The sequence below is a fragment of the Psittacula echo genome, assembly GCF_963264785.1.
Source record: "Psittacula echo genome assembly, chromosome: Z".
Taxonomy (NCBI): domain Eukaryota; kingdom Metazoa; phylum Chordata; class Aves; order Psittaciformes; family Psittacidae; genus Psittacula; species Psittacula echo.
The window spans coordinates 84,117,466-84,144,572 of NC_137742.1; the positions used below are offsets into that span (position 1 = coordinate 84,117,466).

The following is a 27,107-nucleotide window of genomic DNA, read 5'->3' on the forward strand; positions in this document are numbered from 1 at the left end:
GCTCAGAAAATGGGACTTGGAAGCTATGACGGGGCAGTCATGCAGCAGCAACATGATAGTGTTGTGACATGATGTTTTAAGGCCAGCCCTTCAAGCTGAAAGGGAGGGAGGATCTGCAGGGGTTGAGAAAATCTGCATTGATGTCTGGCTGACAATTTGGTTTGGAGTCTGCAGGCTGGAGTTTGCTGCAGTTACTCTTCCATTCAGTATGACAGCTTCATTATTCCCTCCAGCTCATCTCAGGCTCTACTGAGACTTTGTTTCACTTTTAGATGATTAAACTATTAAGAGGTAAAGCTTAACTCTCTGTTAGTGATTTTTTGATTGTTCTGTTAACAAACAAACTGTGGATAAAGGGAGCAGGCTTAACCTATGAGAAACCTTCTGCTACTCATGCTTTGTTTCTTATGCTTCTCCTTTCTAATCTGATACTGGGCAAGATCTTTGGGGCTGATGCAGAAGGGCTCTTCTTGTGAAGCAGTGTGGTTAAGGCCAAGCTTGTCCCTGAATGCAATTAGGAAGGACTGGTTTTCCTGTGTGGATTTCCCAGAGTGGGCATCAGCACCTCTGCCATCAGTGAGATGTATCCTAGGAACTGGGAAGTTCAGGTGGAAATAGCAAAGGTAAAACCAGAGCAATCCAGGAGGTGGTTTCCATATGTATATATATTTTGGTTAGGAGAAGGTAGTTTCCCTATGTATATATATATGTTGATTAGGAGAAGATGGTTTCCATATGTATATATATTCTGGTTAGGAGAAGGTGGCCAGTTAGTTCCCTGTCCTTACAGACCTGTAATGTACTGGGTTTTCTTTACCCTGTCATGATTACAGGTTCTGTTTTCATAGTCTTGTTGATTGTCATTGGTGACAAAAGTGACTTCTTTCTCTCTGTCTTTGCAGACCAGAATGTCAGGCATTGGGTCTGACTGTTCTTGTGGATGCTCGTCGCTGTTCACCGGTTCCCGCTCTCTTCAAGGCATTCAGCACACTGCAGGTGAGCATTGAGCCTGGGCAAAGAAACACTAGTTGGCTTGCTGTCTTGCTTGGATGTTACATCTCCATTTGTTGCTTATGTCTCCATCTGCTACCTGGCTGTCAGTTAACTTTGGTAGGTGAAGTTATTCAGCCAGCCCTGCCTTAGGAGGATGACCTGGACTTGCCAGACTGCAGACAAAGCAAAAAACCCAAGCAAGTCTGAGTTAAGGGAGAGCACCCCTCCACATCCCTCCAGATTTGCTTCTATCTCTGTGCTGAGAACACCCCATACCCAACTCTAAACACTGTTACGAAGTATCATCCTTGGAGATGTTGTCCCCTGCAGGGCTGTGTGAAATACGCAGGGAGGAAAGGCCTCTGCCTGCTGCAGGGGGAAGGGAAGGACGCTGCTTGTCTTGCCAGGTGGCAGAGCACATGCAGCTGTTGATGTGGCTGTCAGTGATGTGGAATTGGACATGCTGTAACTCTATATTGCTTCAGGCTTTCATATCAGTTCCTTAGAAAGCAAGTGGGCTGTGTTTCCCCCACTCCCAAGTAGCTTTTATCTGCTGCTGCCAGGAAGCCAAGGAGATGCTGGGATGCAGCTATGACTAATCTTGTTTAAGCAGGTGTTCCTTTTAAATCAGAACTTAGGTCTCTTCAATTCTGCAAACTGGAATGGGGCAATGTTTTAATGAAGCTGGTGTCTCTGTGGTTTGTATGCTTCAGTGCCACATCTGAGAGTTGGTGCTGAGTCAGAAGTCTGTCCTCCTGCTTCCTGGGCTGGGTGGAGCTGTGAGCTCTATCAGTGTGCTCCTTCTCTGTGATGAAGGAGTAATTGGGTGCCCTGTTCTACAGAGGGAACAAGCAAGTATCTTCTGTGCTGTGCCTACATGGCAATGGGCTTGCTAAAGCTTTTGAGGATTTTCTTGCCCATGTAACATTCATGGTCATGGTAGTGGGATGGTTTGGAAATCAGCAAAATGTAGAGGCTGTCCCAGTCTCATACAGGCATGACAGGAATAAAGCCATTCTAACCTTAAGTTTCCTACCCTCTGAAAGAAGGTAGGGGGAAGCTTTTTGCAGTGCCTCTAATATCCTGCTATGATGTCTGTTTGGCTCTGAGCACCTTATTATCGGGTGATGCAACAGTTCGTTAACAGGGATTAATGTGCTGCAAGACAGACTGTTGGAGCTGAGTGTGTGCCCCAGGTAACAGTGACTGACAGGGGCTGATGGCTCTGCTTGTGGTTTTCTGATCATTACCATGACTCTTCTGCAGACTCTAAATGAGACCTGTTCAGCTAGCTCATCATCCAGTTATGGCACAGGAATAACCCCTCAGTTCCTCTGAGAAACTTCAGCACTTACCTCTGTGATCCCACTCTCATCTGCTCTGAAACAAGGATATAGAGAAGTACAGAAATCTGACTTTAACTGCAGCGAGGCAAACTAAACTTTCTGGAGCACAGTGAGGTTTGCAGAAGCACAGACTGTGTGTTCCCCCTTTAAGGTTCACAGAACAGATCATCTCCTTGGGGTCCTTTCTGAAATCCCTGACACATCTCACAGTGTCTCTTATCTCTGGCAGACTGTCTCTGGAGCTCATTTCTCTGCTGTTCTTCTCTCTGCTTTAACAGGATTTTATTTATATGGCTTTTGTGAAGCCTATTATGCTAATGTGGATGGAATCTCTTAAATGTTGAGACCCAGTGTTGCTTGTTCAACTTTGAAGGCTAGTTTTCCTCTTGCCTCCACACTGGGTGAGCACAGATTGGATGTCCTAATGCAGAGTCTCTTCCTGCTGCAGTGCTCTGATATGTTAACCCTAGAGAACCTCCCCAAGGAGGGAAGACTGATTCCACAGGCTCCTAGGTTGAGATCTATCAGTCTGAGGAAATACTTCTTCCACTTCTCTATCTTTCCTGAATAAATGCATGAATGGAATTAAGTGCTAATGTACAACTTCTGGTGCTCACAGGTGATTTTCCCTACAACACCAGGATACTGTCAGTTGCTCTGCCTAGAGCCACCTAGTAAGCTGGTGAAAGCTTCTCATCCTCTTTGTCTTCAGGGTGGGGGCAGTTGTGTTCTGCAAGCTTTCTTCCCCCGTTCTTTTTAGAATATGAGTGGCTGGGAAATCCTTCTGTCCCAGGAAGCACCAGGAGCTGGGGCAGAATATGGTGCTGCAGCAGAGCTAACTCAGGAAGGAGCAGGAGGAACTCTGGCAGCTCTGCACGGAGGGGAAGGGAAATGCACAGCGCATACGTGCTGCAAGAATAGGTCAGGCTTGTTCCTGTGGGAAGCTGCCTAATGATGCTTTGGAACAAGGATTTCTGCAGAGTTAAAGGCTGCTGTGCTGTTTGTTCACAGGTTGGTTGTTCACCAGTAAGCTCTGTGCTGGAGGGGTCTACTCATAGGTGCCTTGCTGCTCAGGAGTGCTGAGCTGACGTGTTGGTCTGTGAGCAGGCAGGGTGTGGACAGTGGAATGTGTGCACTGGCCTTCTTCAGTGAACAGGTATCTGTGGGATTTTCCTCTACCTGAGTCTTACTGGAGTGAGATTCTTTTGAAGTCTGCAAATCAGGGCGAACACTTGATCTTATGATCTGCTGCATCTCTGTGTTGGATTGGGAAGGGAAGAATGTTTATGAAGACAACTAGCAGTTGTAAGCAGAAAAGTTCTGTGCAAACCTTTCTATTCAAGAGGACTATTTGCATGCCCTGTTACTGCAGAGGTACAGAGGACCTTGGTCTGATGTTGGAGACCAGGAACCTCCTACCACTCCATCAGAAGTGGTCACTTTGAGACTGAACATGGTATTTAGGGACTGCCCATCTACACAGGTGTTCCTGGCAGCCTGTGCTTCAAACTGTGCCAGTGTTACAAGTCTGGTCGTGGGTTTCCATTTGGGTCAGGGAACCACAAGAATGTTTGAAATTTAAGTCTGAGAAGGATAGAAGAAAGTATTCTCTTTTTGAAGAATAATACTAAAAGGATAGGTATTTACTGTGGTGCATTCTGAGCTTCTGTTGATGCTCTTCTGTTCTATGCTATCCACACTGTGTCTGTTTTGGGAGGTGAGGAGCTCACTCACATGTGTAGGACTCTGTCTTTTTGCTTCCAGATAGCTGTTTTTGTTAGCAAAGGCGGTAAGAGTTGTGCAGAAAGCTGCAAGAAGGCTTCCTCAAGTAGCATCCTGCTGCTACCAGCTCTGCCTTTCTCCTGAGGCACTCCTGTAATCTGCTTTAGTCATTTTGGATTACTCCATCAGTGCTGGATGAGAGTGACTTCTCTTCTGCTGTTTAAAGAAAAAAATACGTTGAAAAATGCTCGATTTCTTTGGAAATACTACCTTCTCTTGGATTGGAAAACCCTGAACTTCTCCCCTGACAGATTTCTTTGGGAATGGTTTTCCAGTTTCTATTTTCAGGAGTAACAAACAAGTGAGTGAGTGTTTTGGCTGTTGTAACCTCATGTTACACCATCACTACCTTTATCCCTGTGTCAGATTGCACATCTCATGACTGTTAAAGTGGAAGAAGGATTGTGAAAGAAGACATTTATTTAGTACCATGGACTGTCTTGAAAGCGTGGCTAGTCTTCATCCTTCAGCACCTTCTAGCAGGCACATTCAGAGCTGCTGTTAAAGTTGTAATGCTTCCCCATCCTCTGTTCAGATGAGCTTCAGTATTTACCTAATGCAGGCTAATTATGCAATGAATTTTTTTTGGCCTTTTAACCAGTGTTCAAGTAACAGTGAAAGTGGGAATAATTTGCTTTGGAGAAAGGGATTTGAGAAGACTTGGAAACCTCTCACAGTTTTGGAAGGTGACTCAGTTGGGATTTTTTTCCTGCCATTCAAAAAGATCCTTCTTTAGGACTAGATGAGAGAAAGGTCTTTTTCCTCTGCTCTGGAATCTCTGCTGCTGCTTTCACTTGCAGTACTGGGTCTCTTTGTGTTGGCACTGTGTCTTGATCTGTGTACTGGGCTCAGTGACAGATTAGGTGGCTCAGTCTCTTCTGGTCCACTTGCCTCTGTACTCTGGCTCTGCTGCTCATGTCAGATCTTTAATCCTAAACGCTGCCAGAGCCATTTATTTAACAGATGTCCCTTGCTGTCATGGCCAAGCAATACTGGAATGGATTTGTTGCTTGGCAGTTCCTGAGATCTTTGCAAAGTCGAAGACAATCTAGGCCACATCTAGATAGGATAACTCTTATTTAACCATATGGCATGACAACTTAAATGGCTGTTCTGCTTGCTATCCTGGTCATCATGTAGGTATTGGGCCCTGTCTCCATGGTCTGGTCTTCCTGCTATGTTTGCCTCTTCCCCCTATCGCGCTCTATGCCTGTTTCTCAGTTCCCTGTAGAGTGCTTCTATAGTTGGAGAGCTGCTCCTGGATCATGGAGTTTGAGCCACAGCTGCCAGACATCCCTTGTGTTTGGACTTTCTGTTGGTTTAACAGTAGCAACAGGTTGCAAGTCCTTGATTGTGAGTTGGCAGTAAGTAAAGACGAGACATTTTTGGCACTGTGGGGAAAAAAACCCCAACAACTTCCTTTTGGTTAGGAAAAGTAACTAGGAAAGTTATCAAGAAAAAAATTGGACATTGAATATTTTTTTTTCTTGTCCCTGCGGAGTGTTGTATTTTCTAATTTTATTTTATTTTATTTTATTCTCCTTTTTTTTTTTTTTTTTTTTTTAACGTAACCCAAACCTGAACTCTCTTTGCTTCCTTAAATGCTGCAGGACTAGTTGATGTGAAGGAAACTACTTTAAGGGTATGGTCTTGGTGCTCTGCAGAATGGCCATTCCTATAACTGCTCTCCAGGCTTTTGGAGGATATATACCTCCTCTGGAGGATATAAATACCTCTGAAGGGTAAATTGCAATCTCCTGTATAAACCTGGTGTGGAACATCCTCCTGGGCATCCCAGGCAGATCAGTAATGGCTTTGTGCTCTGTTCTGTTGTAGGAAATAGATCCTACTTGTATTCATGGAGTACTGCTTCTGGTTGAGAGAGACCTGACTTTTCGGATGGAGAAGCCACCAGCAGGACAGGTAATGGAGCCATTCTTCCAGGGCTTGCTAGGGAGCTCTTGCCACCCTTTATTTAACTCTTCAACCAGCAGCTTCTCTGTCCTCTGATGTGTGTTTATCCTCACATGAAATCTCTGCAGTTGTTCTCTCTGTTTTATGGCCGTGGTCTCCTAGGGGTGTGGTATTTATAGGGTTGTAAAGTTTATGTGAACTGAACAGATCTGCCATGCCCTGTTTACTGCTGAGTCCATCAGTGACATTTGTGTGATAATTATGTCTGTCGGCTGGGGCCCTTAGGACACAGGAGTTTTGTTGGGAGCATAGAAAGCTGTACCAAGGAGCCCTGCACAATTAACAAGGATAGAGATGCTTTTCACATTCTCCTGTTAACAAGGGGGGAAGTGCTTTGTAAGGAAGAGATCCTGTTAGGCTAAATCCTCAACTCAGTTCTTTGAAGGAACTTGTTGCTTTCCTGGATTTTTTCATATATCATGTTTCCTCTCCTTACAGCTGCTGCTGCTGCAGTGGCTGAGAGTCTGCTGCAAGAGGGCAAAGAAGAGATGAGTATGACTGTGAGGCCCTCTTTGCAGCTGAAATATCTGGAAAGACTAACAGGAGGTGTCTGTGCAGGGCTATAAGACTATGCAGGAGGGAAAATCATCTCAGTATCATAGAAAACCCCCACTAGAAGTAAATCTGCCTTGACATTCCATAGCTATATAAGTAATGTAGGCTCTCTGCCACTCTGTGGCAGAAACACACTCTGAGAGAAATGAGCATCAGACTGTGTCTTAACATCTTTCTCTGCTCTCAAACTGTTACAAGCCACAAAAGTTGACTGAAATTCTTTGCCTGCTGAAACCCTGTAGACTTCAGAGCAGGCTGGGGCCTCCCTTTTGGCTCCTGTGGATGAAAACATTGGGAATAGCATCAGATTTGCTCTGTGTGTGGTGTGCTGCCCCAAAAGGCTGAAGAACGCCTAATGAGTCCATTTCCTCATTGCCCCCATGTGGGAGCATCTGAAGTCGGAAAGGGGACTGCAGGCATGTGCATGCAGGGAGAGCTACAGAAGACATTAAACATATTGAAGAACTCCTAAGAGTGTAGGAGGGAACAGAGCAAAGGGTAATAAAGACACAGGCATGCAGGAGGAATTGGAAACTTCATCATTATTTTCTAAGGAGATGGAAAACTTCACAATGGGGTGGGGAGGGGACTTTTAGTGTCTGCACCTGAGTTTCTGTGTCTGAGCTGCCTTCCGTGTACCCTCAGGAGCACTTGTCTGTCTCTCTGGTGAGTATAATACTGCTCTGAGGTACTACAGACTTGCAGAAGGTGAGTTATCTGTGTCAGGATCTGGGAAACACTTGGGGCAAATAGCTGCTGTGATGACTGAAGAGTCAAGGGTAGGGCGAAGATTGTGCTGTTAAGATTGTTTTTCCAGGAAGTGAGATAGGGAAGCGGGTGGCTGGATTTAACCTCTCAGCTCTCCAAACAAGTGCAAATTGCAGCACAACTGGATCACAGGGGAGAGTTGCTCTGCTTCTACTAGGAGGTACTAGCTCTGGAGAAGGCTGGCTGCTGCCAGACTTCCATCCAGCTGTTTTCCTTGGTGAAACGGCATGTTGTGGCCTGCATTCCCTTGAGGTTCACCCACTAAGCTGCACAGCAAGCTGCTCTAGAATTGAATTAATCTCTTAATTTTTTTCTTTCATATTGTAGTGATGTTGCGAATATGTGCTGTGTGCCTTGTTTGTGTGCAAGATAGGTAAAGGATGCTGGCTTTCGTTAACCTTCACCTCCTCCTCCAATACTCACATCCTAATGGAAAATGTGCTTTTTTTCTTCTATTCCTGTGCAGTTTGAACTTCTCACCTCCATGAAATCCCTTCATAAGCACATAGACAGCTCACAGCTGCCTCTAGAGCTGGATGGGACCTTTCCTTATTGCCACCAGGACTGGTTAATCTTCCGCATGGTAAGTGGGATGTCTTGTATTCCTGGTATCTGAGAGAAGAAATGGTATGGTAAGGAACTCAAAGAAAGAGGATCCTGTCAACAGCTGAACATAGAAGCGTTAAAAGACAATGGCTTCTATAACAGCCAAGTATGCAAATGAATCTCTGTCAAAAGAATACTAATACTGTCATCATAAAATGGATGCACACTGTGGCTTGCTGTTATGATTGTAGGAGCTAAAGTTTTAGTTTTTAACTCATCTGCTTGAATGCATTGATTCTTCCTTCCCTTCAAAATAGGGTCAAATCTGAAACAGAATCTAGTTTTGTGTGATATACAGCGGCAGTTCTCTTCAGTCATGCTTGGAAGCTTAAGGACAGACACTTTTTAAGCTGATCTCAGGAGAAGGTGATAGTATCATTTTGCCATTGAACTAAAAATCAAGAACTCGAGCTTAATAAAAGTAGTTACCTCTTACTGGGTTTGGAGCAGGTTCCCAGACCAATCTAAGAGCTCCTGAGTGAAAGCTGCAGTCCTTGCAGGAGTGAAACTTGAAAGCTCCTCATAATCAGTTCAGATTTCTAGGAGCATCTTCTTCCTCCTTTAGATATAACTGACTTATTTACCAAAGTTGTCATCAAGACCTCTTTAGAAAGCATCTAAACTAGAAATACAGAGAAGGCTCACCTGAGGGGAGCATTGTGTTCCTCTTTGAGAGCTAGCTGTGTGAGGTGAGAAAACAAAAGCTTCCCCATGCAGATTCTAGTCAGTGAGTCTTAGGAGCAAGGTAATAAAGTAAAAGACAATACCAGAAGTTCGTTCCTTTTCCCTGTGGTTTGGCTGCTTTGAGTATTCCTCAGTACCATGATCCTGTTTGACCTTTGTGCTCTTCTCCGGGAGAGTTGTGGATCAAGATACCTACAGTAAACTGTGCTCTGGTGTGGATTAGAGCCAGCCCAGGATCCAGGGAGGCTAACCACTCCCTGGAAATGTTTGAGCTGGTCCAGGTTAAGCCTTAGAGAGAGAAGGGCTGAAACTGCAGCACCCAGATGCAGGTTCTAAAGATGGCACCCCAGCAAAGGGTGCTGCAGGCAGCAGTGCAGTGCACACTGATGAGCTGTGGCAGGACTGGAGGTGTTACTGGCCATGCAGCACCGTATGTGCAGACTGCCAGGAGTCTGCAAAAGTATCATTTGTGGCACCAATCTCTCTGCACTCATGGTGTGAAGGGAGCATAAGTCCCATGGATCATGTGCTTGCTGAATCTTTCAAAGCTGTATTGAGAGATACTTGGCAAATGGTGAAAAGACAGGATTAAATCTCTGTAAATTTGCACATAGATTGGCTGTCTTCACGCATAGTTTGACTTGCTTATCCTGCTAGGTGACAGAGACATTACCTTTGCTTCCCAAAGGCTCAGTTATTTTTGGTTCTGGCCTCATTACTCTAAGGGCTGCATGGCACACTACAGCATTTGAAGCAGGTTATGGGATCACCAAGAACACTACTGTGTCACTTCTGGCAAGCTGCAGGAGTTGGGCTTAGCACGTGCCAGGTGTTAACTTACCTTCTCAACTTATTTTAGAACCCATTTTTTAAACTTGTGTCTTAAAGTACTAACAAGAACCTGAGCTGGTGCACTAAAGGTACAGAAGCCTGATCTTGGTGCCTAGGATTGAATTTGAAGTTTATTTGGCAGTGAGGAAGCAGAAAAGCTTTGCAAAAGGTTATGGATTAGTTTTCTGGACAGAGTTGAGGGAAAAACTTGAGAGGTTTGTTTTGCAAGTTTTTGCACAAACGTGCTTTGTCTATGCAGAGGGAAGGAGCATGATATCAGACTACTTTGTGTTTGTGTCTTACATTTTTAACATGCAAAACGTTACCAAAGGGAGTTAGTGTAGGAATCAGTATGTTCTGGTCGCCTATTTATAGAATGGTCTGATGTGATAATGACCGACATGCTCAACTGCTTTAGGTCTGCAGCTATGTGGCAAAGTGTTTATTTCCTGTCTGAGTGATCTCACCTGCATCCTGCCTGCTAATCTGTCACTGCTGGAGTTGTTCGTTCTAGCACTCTGGGGAGGAGGGGGTTCAGCTCAGGAAGAGTCAAACAGCTGTTTTTTTTGTTGTTTTGGAATAGCTGATTTCAGTATCGGGAGGGTGGCATCTGACAAGATTTAGGCTTTATATCACTGTCTTTTCTAAAAAGTACTGCCTTGTGAACCATTTGAAATGTTTGGAGTGTTTCTGCCACCCCCGCTCCCAAAATGAGGAGGGATTTCAGATTTTTCAGTAGGTTAAAATGCTTAATTGTGGAAGCTTTCCAATTTCCTGATCTTTCATTTGCATTACTTTTGACATGAAGAGAAATGATTTAAGGTAGAGAAGTTCCAAGTACTCGTTCTATGTTTTATTCCTGCAAAATTCATACATAATGATTCATCTTAGTGGGAAGTTACGAGAAGAATGTGCGTGTTACAAGTGGAATGTGGGAAAAGCAGTGGACTGCTTTTTTTTTCTTTTCTCAAAAGCATGACCCATAGGAGCCATGAGTATGTAGGTTTCTAATGTCTGCATAGAGGCCTTGCTGGGCACTCTTGCACACACACATAGCATGGTGCATCTGAAGACTCTGATGGGCCTCTGCTGATACAGAGAGGTATAGTTGAAGCCTTGAGTTAATGTGTTTGGTGGTCCTCTCTTGATTTCTGTACTTCTAACCTTCTGCAAGCTGAAAAGGCAGCTTTCCTGTCAGCTATGAAACAATAATCTCTACCTTGGTACTTTCTTCTTGTAGAAGCTGGAACACTTGCTACACGGATGCCAAAGTGCTTGTGCCTTCCTCCAGGGAGCTATTCATAAAGTGGAAACTGGAAAATTGCCAGAAAGAGCTGAGGTAACCATGTCTCTCACTTTGTATCAGAGAGACAGACAGCAGGACAATGGGTAGCTGCAGAAGAGTTGTAGGTTTGAATTTGCAACCTGTAGTAGCAGGGTGTTCCAAGTGCTGTGTGTCACTGGAGCTGGCAGGACAGCAGGACTAGTAGAAGCTAACCCAGATGAAGTGACAGAGGCTTTGCTATGTGTAGAAGCTGGCTCTCTGATTCTCTCAGCATCACCCAGAAGATCCCTTCAGCTGTACTTGTTGCTGATGGTGCTTGCTCCAGTATTGGAGCACTTTTTAGCAGCTCCACAGTTCTGAGGCTGGTACTAGCTTTGGTGTCTCTAGCGCTGAGCAGCTGCCTTGGGCTGTGCCACAGAAGGTTGGCTTAAATGGCCTGGAGTAAAGTTAGGTGACAACATAGACAGCGTTCACCAGGCCAAGGCTATGCTGTACTTCCATTTTTGGGGCCTCTAGAGCAGAAGTTTGGAAGTGGGCAAGAAAAGGAAGGTACAAAGACCAAGCCTGTGTTGTTGCAAACATTGTATTTCTTCACTCTTGGAAAGCTGCTGTACTCCTTACATAGTAAGAAATGCTGCCAACTCTGCACTGAGGGTCCCAGTAGTTAAAGCAATAGAGGATGTTACATTGGCTTCTCTGGGCCTTCGGGTATCCGTGTGTATATCACAAACCTTTCATGTGCACCTTCCCCACAGCCTGGAGCCATGCAGAGCCAGGCTTTTAAGACCAGTAGGAGCCAGCTGTGAGTGGAAGATGAGGCTGGAAAGCTTGTTCTTTCCATGCCCTGCAAATGGAGCATGGGCAATGGTAGGAATCAGGTTTCTGTTTTAGCCTGGTGGGGAAAGTATCAAGAGCATAAGGAATGCTGTTTATCATTTTGGGCTTGGCAGCCTTGACAGAAACAGCTGTGGGAACCAACCTCCCTCTTCCCTTGGGTGGGCCAAGGTGAGATGTGGTTTGTGTGTGTTTTTGGTTGGGTGATGGTTTTTGCCTGTTCCCTCATTGCCTGTAGGTTGCAGTAACTGCTCATCTTGCTCTTGCCATCCCTGCAGGAGGCAGCTATGCTGCTGAGGAATTACAGGCAGCTGATGAAGAATGTTCTTGAAGATGCACGGCTGGTCAAGCTGCAGCTGGAAGGGGGAGCACTCCTGGCCAGGCTGAGGAAGGAGGAATCTTGTGTCACCCTCACCCATGACTACAGGTGAGCCCCAAGAGTGGGAGAAGAGATGGAGGTGAGCAAACAGCAGGCTTGAGAGTCTCTGTGAGATGAATCCATCCTTGGTGCAGGCAAGAGAGCAGCTTCATGTAGTGAGGACCTGTGTTGAAAACAGCAAAAGTGAAAAGTGTAATGACTTTTACTCTTTTCCTGACTTCTTCCCCAGTCTAAAAACTTGTCTGGGTGGATTCATTTAGATGGTTTAAGCTTTTTTCCGAACCAAATCAGACTTATTGTCTGTAGTGGAGAGAGGGCTGGATATTTCGTGCACCTCTAAAACACAAGTCTTAATTGATGATGCCAGTGATAAATGTTTAGGTCCAGGCTATCATTTTCCAAGGACCTGAACTGCTAGGAATGCTTTCTGGCTTAAGCAAACTCAGTTCTCCTCACACCCTCGTACAGTTTGCACAACCAAATATTCACTGCCCACTTGCAAAATTGGTATGAGAAGCAGGGCCTGAGAAAGACCAGCTGTTTGAAATCCCCAGGGCATTGCACAACTCCTGTTTGTACTGTTAAAGCACCTGAAGCCTATCAGCATTGAAGGCTTCTGTGCTATGTGCTGTGCAAACAGCTGGCATGTGAGTGCAGATGAGGGCTCAGTGGGTGGCAAGGCAGCCTTGCTCTGGTTCATCTCTCTGTTGCTGTCACAAACTGGGAGGTTTTAAGGGAGGGAGTGGAAAAGAGATAACAAAATAGCTTAGAGAGTATCTCACACGAACAAAGAACAACATTTCTCTTTGAAAAGTCAGCAAGTGGATGACAGTGCTAGTTGCTACCCCCCACTGGGAGACTGAGGTCGGTGCTGAGTGAGAGGAAAGCCTGGGGACAGGCCTTGTAACTGTTTCTTCTCCCTGCTTGCTGTGAGTCCTGTCAGCAGCTCTGGCAGTTTGGTTTTAAGTTTAGTGTGTTCTTGTGCAGAGAAGTGATCAACTTTGAAACCTGATCTGACAGAGCCCCTAAGGATAATTTATTGCTTTGATTAGCTTAGCAAGGGCAGGGATGGGGGATACGCATAATTCTCTGATTGCACAGTGTGTGAGTGTACGCTGAGGCTGTATAACATGTTCTCTGTTTAATTTGGGTTACATTTGTTGGCTGCCAGTATGAATGGAGAGCATATGCTATGGGTCCTCCAGTCTAAGGAGTGTAGATGAAGATGACGGTGTTCAAGGCCAGGTTGGACAAAGCCTAGGATGACATGGTTTAGTCTGAGGTGTCCCTGCCCATGGCAGGGGGGTTGGAACTAGATGATCTTAAGGTCCTTTCCAACCCTAACTATTCTATGATTCTATAGTGGGAGAAGGATCTCTTCTAGTCTGTGGAGTAGTTGCAGAAACTAAAATCCATGCAGTATTTTAACTGAGGAAGTGCCTGCTTGTCATGTAACTTGGATCAGAGGACTAAAGTCGACTGTTCCTTGTTCCAGGATCCTTTCAAATGGGAGAAAGCCCCCATCACTTGACCAGAGAACTCTACATAAGGTGCTTTTGGGTTTAGATCATGCCTCTGCACTTGCTCCATCTTTCCAAACTGATGTGCAGATATTAAAGGTTCAGAGCTCTGCTCACGCTGTAAAGGCTCTGATGGTTATGATTTTCAAAGGCTTCTTTAATAGAGAGGATCAAAGCAGGGTGGGGACAAAATATTGTAGTTGGCTTACTAAGCTAGCGTGGAGTGGCTCTTGATGTATGTGTGTCCAGTATTAGATTTCTGACTGGTGACGTGTGAAAATGGAGGAGGGCTGGTTGTGTTTGTGCTCTCAGCATGGCCTGTTGTACTGGATTGGATTCCACATCTATTCCCTTAACACTTGAAATCAAATTATTTACAAAAGCAAGTCAAATGGCTTTACCCGTCTGAGCCACCTTTTGAGTTCTTGTGTTAATCACATGTCACGTTGGCTTAGTTTCTTCTTTTCTCTTGTGATGCAAAAGCCTGATCAAGCAGAGTCATGACTGCCAAGACTTCTTAGTCTGAAGCTGAGGTCAGCTGTGAACAGATATCTGTCAAAATGTGCAAAAATTGTATACAGGTAGAGGAAGGGAGCAGTTTTCTGGACTCTTAGATCCACTTAATTAAAATGTGCCAATCAAAAGTGCAGAACTAAAGGCATAAACTGTGATTTTTCCTAAGAGGCCTAAAAAAGACAAGCCTAGCTGCACCATCACCTTGGGATTAAAAAAGCAAGAGATTGACTTGCCTTTTTTTTTTTTTTTTTTCCCCCCAGGTTATGTTTTGCCAGTTCTGACAGCTGACTTTCTTGCTAGTTTGTGACTTCATATGGCAAAAATAGCAGCAGGTGGTAAGGACAGAGATGGGTGAACCTGTCTGAAAAGGCCTGACTGCAGTTTAGGGAGCATATGCCAAAATAGGCAAGGAAGCAGCATTGTGCTTTGTGCAGGCAGATGATATCTGCCAAATACCTATCAGGAGCACAGAGCAAACAAGACTTGCTTTAATCTTTCTTTAGTCATGGAACTCTTTCCTCGGGGTTGGTTTTGGCACATTTTCCTGCCGTGCCCTCCTGGAGAGCTGAGATGCCCTTTGGAGTGTTGCATGACACAGAGCAGTGGGATCTCACTGCTGCTCAGGTCTGACCTGGGCTTTGCAAGGGTTTGCTAAGCCAGTGACACAGCTCCTTTCCTGCAGAAGTCGAACTCATCCCATTGGAGATGGGCTCATGCAGGACAGATGCACTGTGGTGCATCCACATGTTTCTGACAGATGCTTTAAGAGCCTCTAAGAGTCATTCCTGGATGGTCCCATCCTGAGAGATACTGTAGTGCCACAGCAGTGTCTCTGACTTGCTCTCTTTCCATTGTAAGCTGACCAGGAGTCTCCATACTCCTTTCTTCACCAAGTACCACTGTAAAAGATAGCCCTGCTCATCCAGGTGCTTATCCACAAAGGGAAAGAAAGACTTCTCCAAGCAGTCCTTCTGGATTTCTGCCTTTTTCTGGCTTAGAAAGGAGGAGTTACATTACAGAATACACATCCTGCAGGCAGCCCACCTCAGGGAGCTGGGTGAGCAGATGTGGTTTGCTTGGCTGGTCCCACAGTGCTTTTCCACCTCCAGGAAGACATGGCTGAATTTGACCTACAGTTGGCCTGGGTGTGGTACTGGTGAGCCAGTATCTTTGTGATACCTCTTTTCAGTGCACAGCGTGGCCACCCAGAGGTGCTGGGAGACTGCTGAGGGTGGCAATGCCACTGACTTATTGTGGTGGAGCTGGCTGGCTTCAGAGCCACCACATCTCCCTTCACATCAACTGCAGCACTGAAGGCTGGGTACTTCTCCAGGTCTGTTAGCTGAAAGCTTCCAGGTTTTGCTCTCCCAGTCTTCCTGGGGATTGAAATGCAGAACTATTAGCCTAGCTGAAGTTCCTCTAGGTAAGAATGAACAAATGCCACAGAGACATCCATCGCTTTAATGCTATTAATACTTATTTTTGCACTTTTGGCCAGGAAATTTTTAATAAACACAGTCTTTGTAATTAGTTACATAAAATTGTAAGTGTATATAATATGCATAATGTATGTATATAATATACATAAAATACTAAGGTGTATCCTTAGTGTCAGGATATCTAGTGTATTGATCAACCAACCTGTGGCTTGCAGGCCACTTGACTCACTAAGTCAGTGCTGGAAAGTGGATTAATGCATCGTTTATTTTATGGTGTAATATGAAGGCTTCTCCAGCCTTATGATAGATGTGTCAGAGAAGCTGCCAGAAGTCAGGCAGCAGCAGTGAGAGCTCTTGCTAAAGTGGGCTGGGCAGCTAGTCAGGGAGACTTTTAACCTGGTCTTTAGCCAGACATTTTCCACTGTTGTTCTCATTATTGCTGCTTTTCCAGCATAGCCAAGAGCTGGGAATGCTTGCCTAGACAAAGTGTTCAGTGATGCCTTTTGTCCTGTGGATATGCAGTGAGTCAGAAGTGGAGCAAAAAAAATCTAAACATCTTCTGTTAATATAAAGGTGCTTTATACTGGTTGAGCCAGAGTACACCTGGCATGTGCCTGACTCCACCAGCAAACCTGCCTTCTCAGTGTGGCACGGGAGTGGGATTGCATCATGCTCTGCGTGTCCATAGTATCATGGAGTCACAGAGTGGTTTGGGTTGGAAGAGACCTTAAAGCTCATTCAGTTCCAACCCTCTGCCATGGGCACAGACATCTTCCACCTGAGATGACTGGTCTTCTTGGTTTGGGAGGTAAATCATAGAATGATTGAATCAACCAGGTGGAAAAGACCTTTAAGATCATCAGGTCCAACTGTTACCCTGAGCTGATAGCTTCTGCCATGTGCTGGTGGTCATACCCTGGCAACTTACACTGTGAAATCCTTCCTGAAGGTAGGATTGTCTCCTGCCATCCCCTTTCTGCTTTACAGATGTGTTTGTTGCAGTGCTGTGGCCTGTTTGATGGTTGCTTCTTTGTGTTTGTATGTTCTTCAAAAGAAGGCAATACTTGCATACCTCTCATTGATGCCATTTTCCTGGTTTGCTTAACTGGTGCTTGTTCATCTTCCTGCCCCTCTGAGAGCTTTGGGAACCTCGCATGCTCCAACTTGCCACAGTGCACACTCCTGACTTAGTCTGTGAGAGCCATCTTTCGTTGGAAGGTGTCCTCTGGGTGTTTCTCCAGTGGCCCTAATCCTAAAACCTTCATCTCTTGGATTGAACAAGCTCTTGATACACCTTGAAGCAAGATGAAACCCTGTGCTTAAATCCTGGCCTCACAAATGGGGCCACAAGATGCCTCTGGGCTGTTGCTGGTGACACAGAAGATGCTGACAAACATAATGCTTTTGCCTTCAGCAGTGGCAGTGCTCTTCCATGGGCTCATTTGTTTGTGTGGAGTGGAGGGAGGAGCACAGGGTGACACTTCTGTCCAAACACATACTCTGCTGCTTGGTATTCATCTTCCTTACAGTCTAACCTGTTCCCTTTGTGGCGTGGTGGCTTTAGCCTGGTAAAAACTACTTACAGTCACATTAAACAAACCTTGTTGCTCTGCGCATAGAAGAGCATTGGAGCCGTTGTTGTTATGAGTTGATGAAGGACTGTGTGGAGCCAGTCATGGCACTAGCAGAGAGGAAAAGGTTGCAGAGTTCTGGCTAGGTAAGTTTCAGTTGTTCTTTTAGGCTTTTCATGAGCTGATACCCCTCAGCTCCATTTTTGCTATTTATTTTCTGCTGTCTTGGTCTAAATCTTCCTGGGTTCAGTGGGAATTTACCCAGAAGGCTCTGGTTTGGCTTGTTCTTGTTTGCAATGTTTGTCATGCTGACAGAGCATTAGATAATTAATGGCACACTGTTTTTTATCTGTTTAAAAATATTATGGAAAGAACTACAAAAAGTTTCCAGCATAGGATGCTAACTGAATCTCCTGAAGTTTCTGGCTCAGCCCAGACTATCCCACAAGCGCTGATTTTTATATAGTTATGTTGGGGTGGATGTTTCTGTCGCTACAGTAGTTAATGTCAAAGTTACTGCTATTATATGTATCATAAATACAGGGAGTGTGCAAAAGGATGGTGGATTGGGGAAATAGGTATGCGACTTTAAATGACAGTGGGTGTGTATTTGAGCAGGGCATCTTGAAACAGGTGGTCCTGACTCTGGGTATGCAGCTGTTAGACTAGGGAAGTCCACCTAGGTAACAAGTATAAGCATAAATAGGGACAAGGACAAGGTCTGAAGGTGGAAGCTGTTTACAGAGGGTTGAAAACCACAGCTTAGTGTTCCCAGAATGGTGTTTCCACATCCTATCTCAGGCCCCACTGCAGGGTGAGCTTTTCCCATATGTAGGCTACTTATTGGTTTGGGATTTCTTACAGTATTTTTACTTTTCCAGTCAGTTTTATGGATCTTACTGGGATTTAAAACAAACCAGAGTCTGAACACAGTTTTATTGTAACTGAATTCAAGCCAGGCTGGGGCTTGCAATCAAAGGTCGCAGCTTGGGATCGTGCATGGATGCTTGTTTAACTGCAAACATCAATCCCTTTACTTTTAAAGGGATCTCAGAGTATATTTCTGCTAGAAACATGTTTAAATGAGCTGTGCTCCAGAAAAGCTATTATGGTCTGTGGTGTGTTGGATTAATTGGGTGGGTTGTTCCCAGTGCATGTGCTCATTGGGTAACCTGGTGAGGAGAGATTCAGGCAGGGCTGTGGTCTCAGCTAGGTCCCATGGTCCCATCATGAATGGCAGGAATCCCACAGGCAACCCTGAACTTGATGTTTGACCCCTGGGCCTTTCGAAGGGCACTTTGGGGTTCTAAAAAACTGAACCAGTTCCTCAAATACTTTTACTAGGTAATTAAAACCACTGTGGCTATTTGTGTGCTGCAAAGAATAATTGGTTTATTTAGCAATAGCTGCATTAGCTTCCCTGTGGCCAGGTTGAATTCTAATCTCAGCTGCATGTAAAGTTTTGAGCTTGAAGAGCAGGAATGTGCCTTTGAGGCTGACTTCCTTCAGTGGGATCATTACAAATATGGCAGTTATGTAGGTTGCTACCAAGATGCATTAGTGGCAATAATTGTATTTCTCTTCCTGCAAAACAGCCCTCAGGCACACAGGACTTTCCCTGCAGAGCTGGGAGGATTTCTTCCTGGAGCATTGCTCAGGGTGCTTCAGTGTAGCCATGGTGTCAGCACAGATGATCATAAAATCACAGAAGGTTTAGGCTGGAAGGGACCTTAAAGCTCATCCAGTTCCAAACCCCTGCCATAGGCAGGGACGTCTTCCACTAGACCAGGTTGCTCCAAGCCCCGTTCAACCTGGACTTGAACACTGCCAGAGAAGACACTTTGATTTCCATTTGTGTCCTTAGATGAAACTGTCCTTCTAATCTCTTGCTTGCCAAATCCTGTTCATTTTCTCTGTGTGCTTTTCTAGTTGCATCTTACTGCTGTTGGCATGCATGGGTCATGCAGCACCTGCTCTTGCAAGCTGGCTGAATGTCTCTTCTGTAACCATCTATTTTCAAAAACAAATCAGGTATTTTGCTTTGAAAACTAAAGTGTAACTCTGTAAGACTAGCTTTTTTTGGAGGATGGATTCAGCCAGAAATGGTCTTTCTAAATTATAGGTTTAAAATTACCCTGCCATTATAGAAGAGCTTGGCACTTCTCCAGAAAAATGAAGACGTTTGGAACCTTTTCCACTGAAAGGATAATTGCCCAATGAAAACAGGATTTGGGGAAACATAAACTGACATCAAGCTACTCCTTTTTTTTGCTATAAATTATATTGACTCTGCACTATTGCAAAATTACTTTGAATGATTTGACTGTGGAAGAATGTAGTGAAAGACTCTTATTACCACACTCACATGTGCAGGGGAACTGCAATGCATCCAAACACATCTAAGCTTAGACAAGACTTTCCACTGACTTCAGACAACTCTTTTCTTCCATAGAGTTGTGCAGCCATTATTAAAATCTCTTTAAGGTTCTTAACAACTAGGTGCTTCCCTTTGTGTGGCAGGATGGAAGCAGGTTTTGCTTCTTCAACCAAATTTTCAGTATTCGGTTTGTTTCCTCCAAGCTGCCTCAAAAATAATGAAGGGGTAGGAATGAAAAACTCCAAAGTGACTCTGAAAAAGAAATAGTTCTCAATACACGGTATCACTTTTCTATGCAACTCCCTGTTGCAGGATATTGTTGAGTTTACTAGTACACTAAAATGATTTAGGAAGAAGGTTTTTAAGATGCGGATGGGTGTATGTAAATAGGTGAACAGCTGCACAGAGATTTGGGAGAACATGCTTAATGCCCAGTGAGCACTGGAAGTGCCCAAGTGAACTGGAAAACCAAACTTTCCCATGGACTGTGAGTGGTTTGTTTGGCTCATTTTGCCTACCTACTTTATACTACAGGGCAGAAAGGATCATATTTTCCTCTGTGTAAGAGAGTAAAAGATGGATGTTAGTGAGCGAACCTGTCAGGCTGGTAAAAGTGAACTGTCAGGAGCTGACAACATATGAATGGAGTTACCTTGGAGATGCAACAGAAGGCCAACAACTAGACGCTGAGGTTTTTAATGAATGCCTGCCAAGCAAGGCAGAACTTGTGAAAACAGTGTGGCTGGACCTTGAAACAAAGAACCGGGATGCTGAAAGGACTTGGTGAAGGAGAAAGAGGAGGAGAGATGGTGTAAGTCCACACCTGAAGTTTCTCTGGTGCTCTGAGCACCAAGGAGCTGTTTGGAAACAGTTTTTCTATGGGTAGCCTATGTGCAGTCACTCAGCAAGGCATGGACAGGACCAAGGGAAAGGGCAGCTATAGGGTATTGGATTGTGCCCTGCAAAGTGTATCAATAGCCTTCTGCAAGCATTCACAGAAAACAAAATTACTTAAATAGCAAGAGTAAGGGATTTTGAATAATATATAACCTCAACAGTCCAGCTTCCAGATAAACCAAGAGCTAACTTCCAGCCCTCTGAACTGAATTCTCTGTCCAGTGCCTGTTTATATTATAAACTCCCGAACACATCCTCAGCTGTCTCTAGATCAGTTTGAGATGCCTGTGACTCAGTCAAACAAAGGCTTTTCATGTGTGCATTCAGCCCCAGGGAATCACTTTGAGTGCCATAGAATCAGCTGAGATAGGGGAAGATGACTGAATACCTGGAGTGGTTTGCTGGTCATTCAGGCCAGTGCTGGCCTCAAGTGTGCTCCAACAGACTGGCCTTGTCATAGTCTCATAGAATGGTCTGGGTTGGAAGGGACCTTCAAAGCTCACCTAGTCCACCCCCCCTGTGATGCACAGGGACATCTTCTACTAGATTAGATTGCACAGAAACACATCCAGCCTGGTCTTGAATGTCTTCAGGGATGGTGCATTTACCACAATGTCCACGGTGACACAGTGAATTCACCTCTGCACAGTGAACTTGTGATAGGCCTATTTCTGTTTGTAAGAAAATACTTTAAAACATGGTTTGTAATTGCTTCCTACCCCTTTGCCTTGAGGGTGATTTTTATTCCCCGTAGCTGTAGTGTTTTCTTCAGGAAAGCCAATTGTGTGATGCTGGAAATGTGCTGTCTGTTATGTGGGAAGCTATAGGATTTAGACCTTTGCAGCCCAGGCTATGATTGATTTCTTTCAAGGAAAACTACTCAAATTTGAGACAACTGGGGGCCTGTTTCCTCCTTCAGGCATGGAAAAGAGTGGGACTCCCTGGCTTGCTCCCTTAATGTCAGATCACACTCTCTGCTTGGTCAGCCTGTGCAGGAGCTGGAACTTGTGTTTCAAGTTGCTACACCATAAGGTTATCATCTTGTGATATCTTGTTAAGCATTGAAACCATGCAGGCTGTCTTTATCATGGGTTTGGGTGGACATAAGGACTTTCATTACAGAAAGGTCTAGCAGGTCAGTCTAGCTTGTTGATGTGATGCTACTCCTTTGATAGCACTCACCAAAGTGATTTCCATGGAAGCTCAAAGAAAGATTGGAAAATATCCTGCCTCACGACAGGCTAATTTCAGATGTTTGCATGTAACAACCTGCAGAGTTACAGGTGCTTGCTTGTCTGTGCCAGTGGGAGAAAGAGGGTTTACTGTATCTATGTACTTTCCTGCGTTGATGAGAGCATTCATGCCAGCAGGGACTTCAAACTCAGGAGAGTACCACCGAAGGGTGTCTGCCTGTCTGGCCATCATTTGTGCTGGAGCCTCATGCAGAAACCTTACAGCTATGCTCTGCTGCACAAAACCCACCAGCAGGAATGTTGTTGCCGAAGACAACTTCCAGCCGTCTTCCCAACTGTTTCTCATTAGCTGTCCTAGCTGTGTCACTGCTGCTGACGGGAACTGGCCTGCACAACCTGCACTGGAAACACACTTTCCAGTGCTTACCCTGGCCAGTGGTGATGGCTCTGCTGCTGAAAGTTCCTGGGTTGGATCTGGATCTGTCCCTAGGAAAGTATTACAAAACAGAAGGCTCCTATCAGCACTGTTTGTTTATGGGGGTTTTGGGAAAACAGGAGCAGCATCACAGCTGTGATCTTTCCACTAAAGCTTTCAGATTCTTTGTAGAGAACCTGCCTCCTCTGCACTGCAGTAGCACTGATCATAAACAATTTGGTTGGTTTTGGCTGCTCTTTGGAGAAATTAATTCAGTCTAATGGCATTTTGAAGAGGAAAACCAAAAGTGTCTAAGAGTCTGAGCTTTAAGAAGCCTGTTTTGAGGCTGTTGTGCACCGTGTGGAATTCTGAATGGAAAAATCCTGTGGGTTTCTGCTATACAGAGCTTGTTGTCCAGATCCTTTGCACTACCTCATGTCAGTTAAATACTATCTAAAAACTACAGAATGGTTGTCACTCAGTGCTTGTTTTAAATTGCATTTCATAGGTTCAGGATTGCCCAAGACACAAATAAATGTGTATGCTGGATTGCTTGTATTCATTTCTGTTAGGAAAGCTTTCAGGGTTTTATTAGCTCCATGTTTCACAAGTGCTTTGAATAACTTGAATAACATAATAAAAAAGCCATGCTTTCATGAGACAAAGTCATAAGACCATTGCAGAATTAAAGCTGGCCTAGGGTGAGTGCAGGAGATGCTCAGGCTGCTGAGTGTGCCAGTGTAAAGCACAGCTGAAGGAGGCTGTAGGACTTTGTTGTAGATATCTGTTGAGTCTTGTAAAAGGGCTTTTACATGCTTGTAAAAGGAAGAGAAATGTAGAAGCAGAAGAAATAGAGAAAGAAAGAATAAGCTTCGATACTATTCTGTCCTGGATCCTGTCTGTAATTCACCTGAGCTTGTGCTGAAGAGGTGTTGCACACAGCTGAAAGATGGTAAGAGGTGGGTATTAGTAAGTTCCTTGGCTCCAGCACCCAAGGACCCTGGGCTCCAGCCTGAACCCCTCCATCCCTGCCTCTGCACGGAGGATGTTAACCTTCTGCTTGTGGCCAGACTGACTCTGGTGTTGTTGCCTGCAGGGCTTTGGTTAACACACCTGCCTGTGGAAGACAGGGAGCTCTCTCTGTGAATCTTTCCAGCACAACACTGTAAAATTTGATTTCTCTTGGCTCTGGGGTACTGTACACTGTGGTTTTGTTTGGCTGGTGGAAATTCTGACAGTGAGAGGGCATCAGGTGCTTCATATTGTCACCCAGGAGAGATTTGCTTCCTTGTGATTGCTTGTTTACTTACTTGAATTTAATTCAGATGGTGGTTTTGGACACAGAGACTGCCTGACCCTGTGTTTGTGAAAGCCCATTGATGGACTAATCTGTGTTCATGAAAAGTTGAAGGTCCTATTTGAAAGTACAGTATATTTTGCAGGGATTCTGGCTGGGAGGAGATGCTCTTGTCCTTCCTGCCAGGTTGTCTACATTGGGATCAGGGTGGTTAATCCCAGGAATATGCAGGGAGCAGGATTATTCTCTCCTGTTCTCCACATAGAGATGGCCACTGCTGGTCCCATGGGGAGGATGACTGAAGTGCTGAGGGAAGGACCTAATGTGAAACCCCTGACCAGACCTGTGTCTCCTTGCAGAGATGCTCTTGATGCTGCCAGCGTGCTTTATAACCGAGTTGATGAGGGTGTTCACCGTCTGGTGATGCTGTCAAACAAACGCATCCAGGAACTGGAGCTGGTGATGGAGTTTGAGAAAGTGGAAGAGTGTTTTAAGGAGGTAAGGCCTGTCTGTCAGTTCTGGTGACTGCCTGCTGCCACACTGACTCTGTATTCCACCACAGGTACTGAGCCTGTTGATCTCCTGTGTGAAGGTGTAAAATGAAGCCTGTAGGCCATAAAAAAGAAAAACTGATGGTGGAGTTGCACAGTCTCCATTGATGTAACTTTAACAAGGAGAAGTTTTATGTCTCACAGCCCTATGTGTGTTAAGGGTTGTGTGTTGTCTGTCACCTTAGCAACCTGCATCCAAGATCAGTACTAGAACCAGTTTCACCATTGTTCTTCCAGGATTCTGGGCTCTTCTCCTCTGAAGAGAGCTGGATTTGCAAAGAAGGCTGTAGCTTGTTTTCACAGGGCAAGGTGGATCCAAGAGATATAATGACCTCCCATTTGGAGGTAGACACTTGGACGCCATGCCTTATGTGTTCAGGACAAGAGGTGTGATGCAACAACCTAGTGAAGACTCACTTAAACACACAGGTTCCTATACCAAATAGAAATGAAAAAAAGGCACAAAGGCAGGCTCCGCAACCTGTCCCTGGTTTAAGCTGAACTACTTCTGATGGAATTGAGCAAACCTGACTGCTCCCAGCTTACTTTGCTCACCAATGATGGCATCAGTTGCTCCTGCTTTTAAGCCTGCCTAGGAGCTCTAGGGCCTGTGCCCCTCTCCATATGGGTCACAACTTGGGAACCCATCCCAGTCTCCTCCTCTTGCCGGTGGGCTTGTTCCGTGGGCATGGACAGCCTCACAGTCCACAGGATTCAGTTTATCCTCAACTGTGGGATTGAGTTGGGATATGGATTCATATGATAGAGGAAAACAGGATTCATAGGCATTAGGAAACACTTAGTCTGTCCCTTCCCCCAGGTGCAGCTATGCCTGAAGCGTTGCAGACAAGTTTACTAGCCTGTTTTTAAACCCACTGTTGATGGAGGTGCTGTGCTATTCTGCCTGGCCTCCTGTGTTTGTTTTCTTTTTAGGACACTCTTGTTGGTAGGTTCTCTACCTATGTTTGAGGATACAAGCTTATAACTGCAGCTGTGGCTGGGCTCTGTTGAGGCACTTGCAGTTACTGAACAGCTTTGTGGTGAGCTGCCTTCAGAAAACCAGTAGCTGAGAGTCCCAAAGGACCATGGAACACTGCAGAGAAGAGCCAGCAGTACACTCACACTGATGTAGTTCCTGTCCTGCCCGTCAGAGAATGGAAGTGAAGTAGGAAACTTGGCAGCAGGGATATTTTGTCCCGTTTGGGGGTAACAATAAGAGGAATATGAGGCCAGCCTGCAGGTTGCAAAGCTCGCATTAGACCGTGGCTCACCTGAAGCAGAGCCCAAGCAGCTACTTGCACTGTTTATGCCTAAGGCTAGTGAGCAATAGAGCTTTGCGATTTCTCAGGAGCCTGAAGTGGAAAAACTCCTAGCAGGAGGCTCAGACTGAAATGCCAGGGTAGGGGGAGAAGTGTACACACACATTCTTTCTGGTTGTAAAATGACCAGCATTATGAGAGCAGCTTCTTGGAAAGATCCACATGAAGGCTACCTTGGTGAGTAGCACAGGGTTGACTAATAGTGGAGCTTTTCCCCTTTCTCCTAGGTCAGCAGTTGGATCGAGAATGTTGGCAGAAAACGATTAAAGGAAACAGTCAACCTGGATGATTCTTTGGAGATGCTGCTTCAAGCACAGAAGCAGTTCAAGGAGTTTGATCTTGTTGCCAGTGTAAGTGTTATTGGATTGGAAAAATTTGCTCTCCAGAGACTGAGTTGGGAGCCTTGTGCGTGCTCAGCCAAAGCCATGATGCTAAGGTGGCACTGGTAAAGCATGCATCAGCAAGGTGTGTGTCATTCCTTGCACTGCTTAGCTTCTCCGCTCTCCTGCTGTAGATAAAGCCACCAGCTCAATGCCTTAGTGGACGGAATTTGCCAGTCTTGAGAAAAATAACTGCAATGATGGAAGATGGATTTTTTTTGTAACTCCCTTGATGTGCTTGTAACATTGCTTTTTCTTTTTGATCCTAATTGACCTGGACATTGTTGTGTATGCCTTTACAAGCTGCTGTGTGGCTACTATAAATCCTAAAAGAGGTCAGGGCTCCAGAATTCAGCTGTAAACAAGTACACCCCTGCTCATGTGATTTGAACCTTAAAAAACATTCTAATTAGCCCTAGTTGTTAATGACCTTGAAGATTATCTATTGTCCTTGTCAGGTCTCTATCTTCATATGCAGAATCCCATTTTGCTTTCAGGAATATTGCAGAAGGGGGCAGGAAGCACTAAAGAAGATGGATTACTGGGAAGACTTTTCCTCTGTGGATGTGCATTACTACAGGGTGAAGCTGCAGACCTACAGAGATCAACTAGAGGAGTTCTGCACTCAGCTGGATGAAAAGAGGCACCAAATCTGTGAGACAGTCAGGCTGTATGAGTTCTTTGACAAGGTAAGACAAGGCATCTGCTGCATGGAGGAGGGTGTAAAAGCCTGCTGGAATGCAAGTCCAGGGGTTGATTGTTTATGAAAGGTGTGAAACAATGTGTGCACCACCAGGAAGGTGGATCTGTGACATACAAAAGCCCCCCATGCTCATGTGTCTGCAGTGATTATTTTCAAGTCAGGAAGTGGAAGAAAGGGTGGGTGTGTATCCAAGAAAGTCTCCATCTGTTCAGAACAGGGGTCTTCTGCTGCTTGTGCTGCAGCTTTTAGGTCCCTCTTGTGGCTGCAGTGGACAGAAGGATCATGGTAGCATTGGCTCCAATGACAAGGGCAAAGAGATTGGCTGCCTGTGTCCAGTCTTGGCCACTGTGCCAGGGCCGGCTGCCTGCATTTTGCTCATACTACATCCTTACACGCTGATAACAGTGTATTGACTCATCAGGAGTAGCACCCTGCTACTCAGCTATAAATATAGCGCAGCTCCTCTCTTGCGGAGGCCTGTGTGAGAAAATGGAGCACCAGAATGGGGTATTAGGGGGGTGGCTGAGGGAATAAGGGGTCTGGGCTGGTCCAGGCATCTGGGGAGCAGGAGGGGGTGCGTGTGGTGACTGTGCTGAGTGCCTGTCTTTCTTACCTGTTTGGCTTAATGCAAACACACCCATTCAGCAGACCTGCACTTGGATTTGGTGTCCTTTAGTTTCTGAAGTTGCAGATGAATAAACAGTAGGATTTTCTAAGTGCATTTTAAAACAAAGCTTTGGCAAGCACAGAAGGCCAGGGAGCCTGTGCTCCATTTATCGCACACTTGTACAAACATTTGGTATTGAAGTTCTCAAATTCCACAAAGAACAGGCACTAAAAGTTAAGCTATACCAGATGTAGGTGCCACTTAGTTGCTGTCTCTGAGCTGTTT

At 45.1% G+C, this 27,107-nt stretch overlaps 1 protein-coding gene across 1 annotated transcript in view; it reads left to right on the forward strand.

Annotated features, from left to right (window-relative positions):
- The window catches only part of PLEKHG4 (pleckstrin homology and RhoGEF domain containing G4), a gene marked incomplete at its 3' end in the record, with an annotated part of 56,261 nt that overhangs the window by 5,533 nt on the left and 23,621 nt on the right, over positions 1-27,107 (forward strand). The window contains exons 3-11 of the mRNA XM_080638365.1: positions 903-996; positions 4,104-4,128; positions 5,732-5,763; positions 5,958-6,044; positions 7,885-8,001; positions 11,937-12,085; positions 23,622-23,760; positions 25,360-25,482; positions 26,010-26,201. Coding sequence (XP_080494491.1) covers positions 903-996; positions 4,104-4,128; positions 5,732-5,763; positions 5,958-6,044; positions 7,885-8,001; positions 11,937-12,085; positions 23,622-23,760; positions 25,360-25,482; positions 26,010-26,201 — 958 coding nt within the window. The remainder of the gene's footprint in view (positions 1-902; positions 997-4,103; positions 4,129-5,731; positions 5,764-5,957; positions 6,045-7,884; positions 8,002-11,936; positions 12,086-23,621; positions 23,761-25,359; positions 25,483-26,009; positions 26,202-27,107) is intronic.